We start from the raw sequence: 13,640 nt of genomic DNA, 5'->3' as shown, positions 1-13,640 counted from the left end.
TTATAGTTAGGATAGATGATTAATCTCACATATTTCCTTTTTGAAAAACCAACCAGATATTGCATTACTGCCCTAACCAATATTACAATCTTGCTCTACAACTAACCCCAATATTACAACCTTGCTCTACAACTATGGCTAGGATAGAGAATTATTCTAAAGTACCACAGGCAACCTACTAATAGCAATGCACCTGTCGCAAAGCATATACATCTTTTAAAGGAAGATATACCTATGAATACTAATGATGATTTTGACTTTGAGGAGTTGACTAATATACATCCTTATCTAAAGGATTAATGTTTATCGTTGGGTATTGTTGCTCTTTATGGGATCCTCGAACTTGATTTAACATCGTCTATCCATAATACTATCCCAATATCAGAATATTAATGATACAAAGGTGGAAGAAATGAGTCATCACCAGAATAATAATGAAAACAAATTTGGGTGATAACTCACCCTTAATAGAGATCTATTATCCTTCTTGTATCATTAGTCTTTCAATAGCCTAAATTTGAGATGGTGGATATAAAAAAGTAAATGTTAGACATCATCTCAGCTACATAGTTTGTGTGGCTTAAAAATAGGGGTAAATATGTTAATTTTAACATAATTCACGAAAAAGTAACTTATTCTTAAGAGTATTTAGTTATTTCATAGATAATTAACAATAATTTGATGAAAATATGGACATAAAAATTTTAAATTATATGAATTCAAAGTCTGATGACAAAATTATTATCTTTTAAAAATTGAAAGACTTATATATTAATTTTAATATAATAAAAGCCTGATACGAAAGCGAACCGCGAGTACACGAACGCGCAATGGCATAAATGGCATGTAAAAACGGCAAACTCAGTTCATATGATAACGATAATAAATAAAATAAATATGAAAAAGAGTGAATACTTGGGATGCGTGTACAGCGCGTCACCTAATCTACCCATCAGCAATCAATATCGTCACCTAAACCTCCATTCCAAATTCGCAACTCCCTTCTTTAATACCCTCACCTGACCTCCATATCAAATTCAAATGCTCCAATCTTCCTTGTAACACTAGAATTTACACTCTTGTTAAGATCAATGGCTGCGGAGCTCAAGTCTGAATCCGTTTTTGATCTCCTCAAGCGATTCCTCGAGACCGACGAGGGTATTGAACTTAGAAAGAAGATCAACCTTGTCTATCAGTTCAATATCGCCCCCAAGGTAATCCGCCTTCCCATTTCTTTGTGCTTTTTATGCGTATATGTTTTCGCCCTCTCATTTTTTTCGCTACCAACTGCAGAAAATTGGGATAGATGAGGTGTCATATACTGTTAATCTCAAGAAAGGAGAGGTTAATAAAGGTTTGGGTTTTTGATTTCGTGTAGTAATTTCTATACGTTTTATGAATTTTTGTATATAATTTTGGTCGATTGCTTTTGTTTTATTTTCTGGGTTTTGTTCCTGGAATATGATCGCAATTCGATATGGGTAGGCAAAATTCACTGTCAAATGAAAATGTGGGATCTTCTATTTCCAACACTGAACAGTTGAAGGTTGTTTTGTTGCTTTAGTTTATAAACTATTTTTGGCCCCACTTTCCTTCTTTTTGGCAAAAGAATATCTTTAGTCTTTGGCTTAAACACTGATCTTCGTATTTTTTCGCCATCTTGTCCCAAGACAACCTCAAAATCTTTTTTTGCAAAACACTCAAGTTTGGTCTTAAGTCTGTTGTAACAATAGGTCAATAGAACTTTTTGATTTGATGTGAGGTGGAGGGGAATGCCATGGTTTGAACCTTTCACCTTGTATATTCTGTGAGGTCTCTTTGAATATACCATACTAATGAAAACAGACTCAGTTGTCCTGAAAGGAAAAAAAAAAAAAGGAATAGAACTTCAGAGTGTTTGTTTTTTTGTTGCTTCAATTTCTCATAGACTGGAGAAATTGATCGACTAACCCGGTTTTTAGAAGTATGAAGGATTCTAGCTTCTCTCTTTTAGCAGTTAGTTGGTATGTAATAAATGCTATTTGTTTGCACTGGTTCACTGTTTTTGCTTCATTGATGGTGTTTTGGTGAGAACAGTCTAAAGAAAATATATTAGATGGTAGGCTTTTCGCTTTATCTTGTTTTAGTGTTTGACGGTAACAAGCCATTGATCATTCAAGATTTCTGAACTTAGGCCCATATGAAGGAGGCAAGCCTGATGCCACATTTTCCCTCAAGGATGAAGATTTTGTCAAGCTTGCTGAGGGAAAATTGAATCCCCAGATTGCTTTCATGAGGTGCAATATATGGCTTTGTTCAACCATTCATGTTCCATTTGTTGCTTATTTCCTTTTGTATGCTAATGCCGATTGCTAATGTTTGATGAATATAGGGGCACTTTGAAGATTAAGGGCAGCCTGAGTGCAGCGCAAAAATTCACTCCTGACATCTTCCCAAAGCCGTCAAAGCTTTGAGCTATTTTAGACCCCTCCATTTTATTGGAATCGCAATTTGAATTTGAAAATTCTACTATTTGTGTTGGGATAGTAAAAATCATTGCTATCTTTTGATCAATCTCTGTTGTTTATTAGTGCTTCAACTTTTATGCATAATGTGGAACTGGTTAGGAGGCTATTCTATAGCTGAGAACAATCCTGAGTTATAAAAATGCATTATTCTCTTTATTAATTGGTATGTGTTAAACGGTAAGCTTATAGTATAATTGATATGTTTGCCTCCCAATTCCCATATGTGTAGGACATCCATCTCTGGATTGTCATGATAGCTAATCAGTCAGATTTTCCCACAAATCTTTTGTGTGGTGGTTTTTCTGTTTGTAGTATTTGTTATTCAGCAGGGGTTTACATTTGGTTTCCTATGTCAAGCCTAAGCAAATTCCAGATTTGTGCATGAAGTGCAGAGTAAAGCTTGATGTATTTTTTTTTTTCTTTTTTGGAACTAAAGAAGTACTTAATTGAGAAAAGCCATAGCCATCAGAAAAACAAAATCTCCTCCGACTTGGAGGGAGGAACAGAAACCCAAGAGGCAGGACAGACTCCCTTGAGGCACAGAAACCTTGTTATTACGCTCGCATTTGCCAAATTTCTTAAGGGCTCTGATAATTTTGAGCACTATTGGCAATTGCTACGATTTGCCAATTGAAATTCCTTTCTTTTCAGTTGGTATTTGATACAGAATCAGACATGGTTCATTGCACATTCTCTGGGTAAATTTCATCTATGGTACCTAAACTTAAAGTAATGTAATAAAACGGTATTTAAACTTTAATTTGTAAAATAAAACCTTCTGAATTTTAATTTGAGTGACATAAAACTCTCACTTTTCATGTTACAAAGTTGATGTAACATTTTTTTCAAAAAAAAAAAAACCTTTTTATCCTTAAGTAAAAATAACCCTACCTCTTTTTCTTCTTCTTCTCTTTCTTTGTGCTTCTTTTTGCTCCCTCTTTTTTCCCCCCTCTCTCCCACCCAACTCCTCTTTCTCTTCCTCTGCTTTTGCCCGAAAACAATTCAGTTTGCTTAATACATATCAAAATCAACTTTCATTCCCATGTACTGATAATCGACAGTGGATTGATTCATAATTTATTTTTTTTTTAATTTGGTTTTGAAAATTGTAAGTAATTTCAATTATTGGTACATCCATTATATTTGTTTTATTTTTTTTTTCTGGTTTTAATTTGGAGATGAAAATTGATTTCGATATGTATTGGTCTCAATGAGTTACATGACAGAACCCCATTAAGACAAGAACCCAAGAATAAAATCATTCAAGAAATCAATGGTACATAAAAAAGGTGAGGACTGAACAAAAAAACTCAAAGAAAAGTAAATAAATTTAGACAATTGAAAGCGAATTTAAAAGTAATAATAGTAGTAAGAAAGTGGAAGAGTAAATTCAAGACTTGAAGCTGAAGAAAGAAATATTTAAAAGAAATATGCAAGAAAGAGAATCAAGAAGACTGATAAAAAAAAATCATGGAAACATTGAAAAAAGTAAAATAAAAGACAAAAGACAAGGAATAGAGGAACTTAATTCAAGGATTTGAAGGTGAATAAATTGAATTTTCTAATCTTTAGAGGTAACTCAAAAAGAAAATTAATTTTATAATATGATCAACATGACCCAGAAAGGAATTTAGCATTATAAATTCCTAGGAAAACGATCTTGAAACAAATTCCAAATAATGGAACTTATATTCTTTCGAGTATGATTAAGTGGAGGAGTAGTAGGAATGGATGAAGAGACCAACAACATCTTTGCTTCAGGTCTCATTCATAGAAGCAGGGAGAGGTTGGGTGAGAAAGACACAGGAAACAAAGAGTAAGAGCGTGACAACGAAGTAGAAAGAGAGAGAAAATGAAAAGTATAATTAATTTAATTTAAGGGTATAAAAGTAATTTTATTTATTTTTTACTTTTAAAATAATATCATATCAACTTTGTAACTTGAAAACTTATTATTACAAGTAAGATAAAATTTTATGTTCCTTAAATTAATGTTAAGTCAATTTTATATTATAAATTAAAATTTATGCATCATGCTATTACATTATCTTAAATTTATATACTATATGTGAAATTTACCCCTCAATCTCTGCTGGGATTCACAAGGATGACTCCCTGTTTCTGTATTGGAAACGTAATCGTAACCCAGTTCCTGTCCACGTCGTACTCTTCAACCAGTGACTAGTCTACAGGGATGTGTGGTCCTGGTGACAAACCTAGTAATATTTCAGGGCCAATCCAGCAACACAAGCATTTAAATATTTTACCAGACTCCATAAGTTGATTATTACAGAGGCATCAAAACTTGAATGCATCAAGATCATGTCAGGGATGGGTTCAGGAGCGGATTCTGCCTGGAGGTGACTGTGGGTTGCATCTCCACCGTGTGGTCCTCACATGAGGACTGGTAAATGTAACAAAGCTATGAACTTTTGGCGTTGGATCATGCCTGTTGCGTACCCCACAAACAGTTCGACGACCTTTTTCTCATAAACAGTGTCTTTCTCTGTTTCATTCTTTTACATTTCTCTTGTAGCCAAGAATTTTATTTTGATGATAAATCAAGAAATTATAGTTTTATATATATTTATTTAAAAATATTTTCTCAAAGTAATTTCATTCAAATTATAATTAAAATTAAAAAAATAAAGAATTTATTTATTGGTGTATATTTAGTTTGAAATGAAGATTTATTCTGTTCTAAATTACAAAACTTATATTTAAGGCAAGCTATCAAATCAAATATAATTGTTATGAGATTTGATGAAATAATTGTCAAATACTTATTAATTAATTATTAAAAATATAAGAAAAAAAAATATTTTGGAGGGGTTAAAAATAGAAAAAATTATCATACTTAATCCTTCAGATCTCACATTTATTGTAAATAAGTGTATATAGGCTTATAAGAGTGAGCATGCTTTAATAAAACTGTCATGATTTTACTGAGAAACGTGTTCTTCTCTGAACCTGTGCATATTTATTTATTTGAACGAAAAAAAATATATATAATCTTAACATTTATGCATGATAAAAAAATTTCCAAATTTTAGAGGATTCATGCCCCTCTGGACTCCAAAGGGCTTTGCTTCTGATAATATGCTTCCTCAGGTACTAGGAATCGCAGTCTCATTAGGCTGATGAAAATGAAGGGGGAAAAATGAAAATTCTGAACATTTCAGTTTTTATGTTTTAGTTTGATAACCTTTTGAAAGGACTTGGATGACCAGTGAAGCTTTAGTAGAGATTCTAGGTTGGGTTTCCTAAGAATATTTTCTTAAAGGCTAAAAAAAAGAAAAAAAATCAAAACCTTTATTTAGATTATCAATTTTAATCAAAATTTTTAATATTATCAATTTAATCATAAATTATTCATATTGTTTTCAATTTTATTAATAAATTTAATTAAAAACCATTAGACTCATCGATTGACAAATTATTCTAATCGTTTTATTTATATATTGTCAATTTTAGCTAATCTGTTTAATTTTATTAATTTATTTAATAATTATAATATTTTCATTAATTTTAATAAACTTTCTATTGATAAAAAAATATAATAATTGAATAATATATCAAATTTGTTATCTTAATTTTAATTTTTTTCCTCTCTCTTTCTATTATACTTCTAATTCATACATTTCTTATTATTTTAGCTCAAATTTAAGGCCTAACAAATGAAAAAATTTTAAATATAAAATAATAATAAATAATACAATTAAAATAAATTTAATTATAACTTCCAAAACAATAAGCATTTGATTCAGTAAAATAATATTTTTATTTGATAATGATAGCTTCAATGATAAAAAAAAAAGTTAAAATGATTTACTAATATTAATAATGTAACACTCCAAATTTTGAAATTATTCTTTTGCGTTGATATTGATGAATTCATTAATATAATTGTTTAGGTGACTAGAATTAGCCTTTTTCCGCTCAGCTATCACAATGATTCTCGATGTACTGTGAGTACATATTAATTTTATTTATAAATTTAATATTATTATACATACAAGGCATGCTCATGCATTTATTTATAATTATATGTATATAGGTATTATAAGCATGCTTTGTGTTGCATTATTATTTGATGAAATTGATGTGGGTATCGCCTTAAGGTAATTTGGAGCTGTTTGCATGTGTCGACGTGCGTGAGGTGTGGTATTGGATATGGGTAGGACGGACAGATTAGCTTGAGCTAGTCTCACTTGGGGCCCTGAGGTTTTTGTGATCAGTGAGGGTAAGAACAGCTCTGAGTTGATCTTGTTGATCCCCACATTTGGATTATTAAAAAAAAGTAGTCACACCTTACCCCTTTGTAAGGCATAACATGATTCCGTAGTATACTAATTATCAAATTTTGCCTACCAATAACCAATTAAATACACTACAAGGGATTTAAAAATAATTTTACCTTTTTTTGTAAGTGGTGAGCACTTTTAACAGGTCTTGCAAACTTTTATTTGCAGTTTGAATACTAGGTAAAAATTTTGTCAAATTTTATTTTTTCGTAATTTTGTAAAAATTTAGGCAGAGTGCCGTCTATAATTAAGTAAAATAAAAAATTTTAAACCTGTAAAAAGCACTTCTAATGATTTTCCAATCACAATCCCCAACCTCCAATATATCAATACAATTCAAATCAACACAATTCAACTAAAATTTTCAGAATTCACAATATTTCAAAACAATTAATTAAACTCATCTACATTGCATTTAAAATAATTAATTGACATTCATAAGGTTCATTTACAATCATCAAATCCAAAAATAATACTATTATAATTTTTACTGTACAACTGCTCAAGACCCATTTACAAAACATACATCAAGTTATATACATTAAAATAAACATGTACAAAAGGGGTATCATTTAATACCCGGCAAAAATCCTAAATGTAGTACTATTGATCCTTAGCAGCTTACTCGGCTGCTTTACCAGTCTCTATACTTGCGACAGCAACGAAAAACCATCGCTGACTACAAATACTCAGTGGTGCACAATATAACCAAATACCAATTTTTACATATATTAATGATTAGTCCAAATACAGTACTAGAATTGATAAACAGATACAAAACACAATTTAAAATTTTAATCAAAGAAATTTTCACTTCAGAAGCCATAAAATAATTTTTACAAAGTCACACAGTCATATCATGCCATCAATATATTTTTCATCTCAGTAACCAAAGGCTTATGAGGAATACCAAGGCTAACTAGCTCAAATCTATGGGTACCCATTCAAATTTCTTCATCTACTGGCACACACCTTAAAACTTCAGCCAGAGAGGGAATACAAAACTAATTCCTCCCACTAGTCAAGCTAGTAAGACATTCAGGCATTTGGTCATGACACTGTGGTTTCAAACTATTTTAACAATTTTCTAAATATTCAAATGCCAACTATTCACCTATAATTTTATTTTCACAATATTTTGAGTCAATAACACATTTTTCCTTTCAATCACATTTTTCAATACAAATAAAGTCACAATTTAATTTTCATAATTTATTAAACACAATTTGCAAAAGAAAATTTAAAAAGAGATCATATGTTGTGCACAAACCTCTCACGAGTCGCCTCTTGGCCTTGACTCGGTGTTTCCTTTTCTTTCACAGTATCCTTTCCACCTAAAACACGCAATTCACAGTGTTTCAGTATCACAACTTATAATAATTCTCATACTAAATTTTATGTCTACTTAATTGCACCCCTAAAATTGCTTAAAATAACACTCCTTAAACTTTGTATTTTAGGGTTACTATTCATGACACTATTAAAGTCAAAATATTAATTAATTCACAGTGTTTCAGTATCACAACTTATAATAATTCCCATACTAAATTTTATGTCTACTTAATTGCACCCTTAAAATTGCTTAAAATAGCACTCCTTAAACTTTGTATTTTAGGATTACTATTCATGGCACTATTTAAGTCAAAATATTGATTTTCTCATGTTTAATAGGTATATGAATTCCAATTACACCCACATACCATATTTTGAGTGCCTAATTTATTGGTCTTAATTGTCATTTCAATTTCTAGGTCTCCTAAGAGAATTCTTAATTTTTTTAGTTTTGGTCCCTTGTATTGCACTGTTCTATTGGTCTAGTTATTGTGGAAATTTGGCCAAGTGTTCATCAAAGTTGTTGCTTATTGTCTTAAATTTAATTCCCTTTTTGAATCACTCCATTTGGAGTTTTGTAGCCCAAGATATAGCTACTTTCCTAAGGCTGGCCGGATTGGTTTTAACCCAGAATTCTGGGTATGTTTAAGTTCTGGTAGTTTTAAGCAGCTAACTTTGGGTGGCAAATTGACTTGGTTATGGGCAAAATTTGGGTTAGTGTTCTTCATTAAAGTTGTATTACTATGTCATATATTTCCAATGCCACAAAAATAAGGTCATTTATACTTGCCTAGACTAGGTTATGGCCAAATGAACAAACACTGTTCATTTGGTCATTTTTGTACAGTGGTAGTGCATATTACCCGGATTTGACCTAATTGTTCACTATCTTAATGTCATTTTCTGGGCATGGTTTCTCCATAAAAATTATGTCATTATGTGTCTACTTTCATATCCAATTAGCCTCATACCAATTGGGGGGGGGGGGGTATAATTACAGTTTGGTCCCTGAAAGGGACCTAGGTCATACTGCCTAAAGGTGAACCTTATCCAATCTGAATTGCAATGTCATTCTAATCACTCCAACACATCTCAATTGGTCCTAATTGACAATTTCTAACCTCAATTTGGGTCAATTTCATCAATTGACCATTTCCTCCAATTTTTCCCCATAATTTCATGAACTTAAGAACCTTAATTTTTGTAGTTGGCTCAATTAGTGCAATTAAAGTGCACAATCATGTTCTATACACTTAATTAAACTCAATTACTCTTTTAAATTCATCAAACTCACTCAATCCCTATTCCTACTAAGGTTATCCGAAATCTCCAATTGGTCTCACATATTTAATTTTTTTAAAATTTTCTATAATTTCTAAGTTATTTCACTACATACACATGAATTTAACAAGGAAGTGTAGAGTTAGAATATTAACCTTTTCTTTGAAGTTCAATTCTTCAATTCCCTATCTTTTCTCCTTTCTTTTCTCCTTCAATCTTCTTGTCTAGGTTAATTTAGAAGCTTTTTAGGGTTTAGGGTTAAAATTAGTGGGAGAAAATCAAGTTATGCAAGCTTGATTAACTCTTCAATGGTGGTCACGCATGGAGGTGAGAGAGAGAAGGCATTCGGCCATTTTAGGGAAGGAAGAAGAATGAATTTTCTTCTTTTAATTTTTGTGTATTTATGTCCTAATTAATTTAGTAAAACTTTAAATTAAGTAAAAATTATTTATGATGTCATTTGTTAGGTCACCTTGATGATGTCATAGTCATTTTCTTTTCTTTTTCCTTTTTCCTATATTTTTCTATAGTTCTTTAACTTAATTCTATATTCTGAAATTTTCATTTCTCAGATTTTATTGGACAGTTAGGTCGTGAGTCACCTCTAGGGGTGAATTGACTAATTTGCCCATCGCCGGTCTGATCTGGTTTATAAATAATTTGGTGTTTCTTCCGGATCTCTGACCTAATTATTTGACCTACTTATCAACTCTTTTCTGAAAATTTTCTTTTTTCCACTAGCTTCGCAATAGTCCTTAGGACCGCGGTGTCACAATTTCCCATTTAAAATTAGGGTTAGAACTGACCTCGTAGTCACTTCCCGGTAAGATTACCCATCATTGTGACTCCCAGCTCATTTAACCTTTTATGTTTTGTTTTTCTTATTTAGACTTGACCTTCTGGTAATTACTATTAATTTTTATTTAGGGCTTTTCTAGGTGACTTAAACATGATTTTATTCCTCTTAATTGTCCGGACCAACACTGATCACCGGAACAGTAAAATATACTAGGCTATACATATAGGGGTGTTATAATTCTCTCCCCCTTAAAATAAATTTCGTCTCGAAATTTTACCTGGTATCAGTATCTGAACAGCTGTGGGTGCTGTTTCCTCATGTCCTCTTCTAGTTCCCAAGTAGCCTCCTAGCCTGAATGATGGTTCCATAGCACTTTCACCAGTCGTATTTGCTTGTTTCTCAGCTGCATCACCTCATATGTAAGAATCTCTATGGGTTCTTCCTCATATGAAAGGTCTGGATTCACCTCAATTTCTTCTACTAGTAGTACATGAGATGGGTCGGATCTATACCTCCTTAACATGGACACATGGATGATATTATGTATCTTCTCTAGCTCGGGAGGTAATGCCAATCGATATGCCAGAGGACCCACTCTTTCCAGAACCTCATATAGTCCAATGAAACAAGGACTCAGTTTCCCCTTTCTGCCAAATCTCATAATTTTCTTCTAAGGGGAAACCTTGAGGAATACTTTCTCACCCACTGTATACTCAATATCTCGCCTCTTCAGATCAATACAGGACTTCTGACGATCTGATGCAGCCTTGAGGCGATCTCTGATCAGTCTGATTTTTTCCTCTGTTTGCTGAACAATCTCAAGCCCAATCATCTTTCTTTCACCTACTTCATCCCAGCACAAAGGAGTTCTGCACTTTTTGCCATATAAAGCTTCACATGGAGGCATCCCAATGCTTGATTGGTAGCTGTTGTTATAAGCAAACTCAATCAGAGGCAAGTGTATGTCCCAAATACCTTCAAACTCAATTACACAAGCCTGTAGCATATCCTCAAATATCTGAATTACCCTATCAGATTGGCTATCTGTCTGTGGGTGCAATGCCGTACTGAAGTTCAATTTAGTTCCTAGGGCTCTCTGAAGACTACCCCAGAATCTATAAGTGAACCTAGGATCTTTTTCTGACACAATCGATACCGACACTCCATGTAGTCTCACTATCTCATCAATGTACAGTTTAGCTAACCTCTCTAGACTGTAGTCCATCCGAACTGGTAGAAAATGAGTAGACTTGGTCAATCTATCCACTATAACCCATACTGCATCATGGCTCTTCTGTGTTCTTGGAAGTCCCATCACAAAATCCATAGTTATTGGCTCCCATTTCCATTCAAGTACTGGCAATGGATGTAACAAACTAGCTAGTACTTGATGTTCTGCCTTCACTTGCTGACAAGTTAGGCATTTGGAGACAAAATCAGCTACATCCCTTTTCATGCCCATCCACTAGTAATGCTCTTTTAGCCCTCTGTACATCTTAGTGCCACCAGGGTGCATAGCAAAGAGACTCATGTGCTTATTTCATAATGATATGTCTCAAGTCAACATCATTAGGAACGCACATTTTGCCCTGGTGTAGCAGTAGACCATCATCTCTCACTGAGAAATCAGGTTTTTTGCCCTGCCGAACTTTTTCCAGTAGCTTCTGATATTTTTCATCATTCTGAGCAGTCATTCTGATCTGATCAATTAACACTGGCTGTACATGCCATGCAACTACGGTCTGTCCCTCTTCATTAATCTCCAAACTAGCATGTAGTGCTTTCAACTCATGTACCATAGACAAGGGAAAAATTCTTAGACTTGCCATAGTCTTACGACTTAAGGCATCAGCGACAACATTTGCTTTCCTTGGCTGATAGTCTATCAGATAATCATGGTCTTTAATCAGTTCTAACCATCTCCTCTATCTCAAATTCAACTCTTTCTGAGTGCCCAGAATACTTTAAACTCTTATGATCTGTGTAGAAGTAACACTTCTCCCTATATAAGTAGCGTCTTCAGATCTTAAGAGCAAATACAATAGCTGCAAGCTTCAAGTCATGTGTCGGATAATTCCTCTCATGCGGTTTCAGCTGGCGTAATGCATATGCAATGACATTTCGATCTTGCATCAGTACACAGCCTAACCCATTGTGAGAAGCATCACTATAAACTATATATTCTTTACCCGGTGTAGGTAAAGTTAGGACTGGAGCTTCAGTCAAACATCTCTTCAACTCATCAAAACTCTACTCGCATTTATCCGTCCACTGAAATTTTACATCTTTCCAAAGTAACTTGGTCAGTGGAGAAGTTAACATAGAGAACCCTTTCACAAATCGATGGTAGTATCCAGCTAAACCCAAAAAACTATGAATTTTTATGATATTCCTGGGTGGCTTCCAATTAAGGATAGCTTCAACTTTACTGGGATCTACCTTGATGCCTTCTGCCAATACTATGTGCCCCAAGAAGGAAATCTCTTTCAGCCAAAATTCACACTTTGACAATTTTGCGTATAGTTGTTTCTCCCTCAAAGTTTATAGTACAATCCGCAGATGTTTATCATGCTCCTCTGCACTCCTCAAATAGACCAAGATGTCATCAATAAACACCATTACAAACTGATCCAGGTATGGTCTGAAGATAGTGTTCATTAAATCCATAAATGCAGCTGGAGCATTGGTTAACCCGAATGGCATGACCAGGAACTCATAATGGCCATATCGAGTTCTAAAAGTAGTTTTTGGGATACTCTGCTCTTACACTTTCAACTGATAATAACCCAATTTCAGGTCTATTTTATAGAACATAGCTACACCCTTCAACTGATCAAACAAGTCATCAATGTGGGGAAATGAATATCTGTTCTTTATTGTCACCTTATTCAACTACCCCTAATCAATACATAAGCAGAGAGTGCCATCTTTCTTCTTAACAAACAACACTGACACTCCCCAAGGTGATACACTAAGGCAAATGAAGCCCTTGTCAAGTAGTTCTTACAACTGCACCTTCAACTCTTTCAATTCTACTGGTGCCATTCTGTATGGTGTTATGGAGATTGGATCCACACCAGGCATAACATCAATCTCAAACTGGACTTCTCTTTCCACAGGTAATCTGGGCAACTCATCAGGAAACACATTCAGAAAATCAAATACTGTAGGAATGTTTCTCAATGCTGGACTCCCCACTTGGGTGTCTATCACATGTGCCAAGTATGCTTCACACCCTTTTCTGATCATTTTTCTAGCTGGTGCAACCGAAATGATGTTTGATGGCAATAGCTGTCTCTCCCCATGTATCACCACATTACCGTACTGAGGGAGACCAAAAGTGACTATCTTCAGTCTACAGTCAATCATAGCGTGATGCCTGGCTAACCAATCCATGCCTAAGATGATATCATAATC

At 33.6% G+C, this 13,640-nt stretch overlaps 1 protein-coding gene across 1 annotated transcript; it reads left to right on the top strand.

The window, feature by feature from the left end:
* Positions 1–906: 906 nt before the first annotated feature.
* LOC110643558 (sterol carrier protein 2) lies at positions 907–2,667 on the top strand. The gene is made up of 4 exons (XM_021795997.2): positions 907–1,214; positions 1,294–1,354; positions 2,174–2,276; positions 2,372–2,667. Exons 1-4 carry the CDS (start codon positions 1,092–1,094, stop codon positions 2,451–2,453), a joined length of 369 nt encoding a protein of 122 aa, XP_021651689.2. The 5' UTR covers positions 907–1,091; the 3' UTR covers positions 2,454–2,667.
* The last annotated feature ends 10,973 nt before the right edge of the window (positions 2,668–13,640 follow it).

Source organism: Hevea brasiliensis, chromosome 2, assembly GCF_030052815.1.
Source record: "Hevea brasiliensis isolate MT/VB/25A 57/8 chromosome 2, ASM3005281v1, whole genome shotgun sequence".
NCBI lineage: Eukaryota > Viridiplantae > Streptophyta > Magnoliopsida > Malpighiales > Euphorbiaceae > Hevea > Hevea brasiliensis.
Note: the sequence above shows the minus strand (reverse complement) of the source record. Positions and strands in the feature narration are given on the sequence as shown.

Coding starts and splice junctions, on each gene's coding strand:
- LOC110643558 (XM_021795997.2), top strand. CDS start 1,092: ATGGCTGCGGAGCTCAAGTCTGAATCCGTTTTTGATCTCCTCAAGCGA. Junction 1,215..1,293: donor AGTTCAATATCGCCCCCAAG/GTAATCCGCCTT, acceptor TACCAACTGCAG/AAAATTGGGATAGATGAGGT. Junction 1,355..2,173: donor GAAAGGAGAGGTTAATAAAG/GTTTGGGTTTTT, acceptor TTCTGAACTTAG/GCCCATATGAAGGAGGCAAG.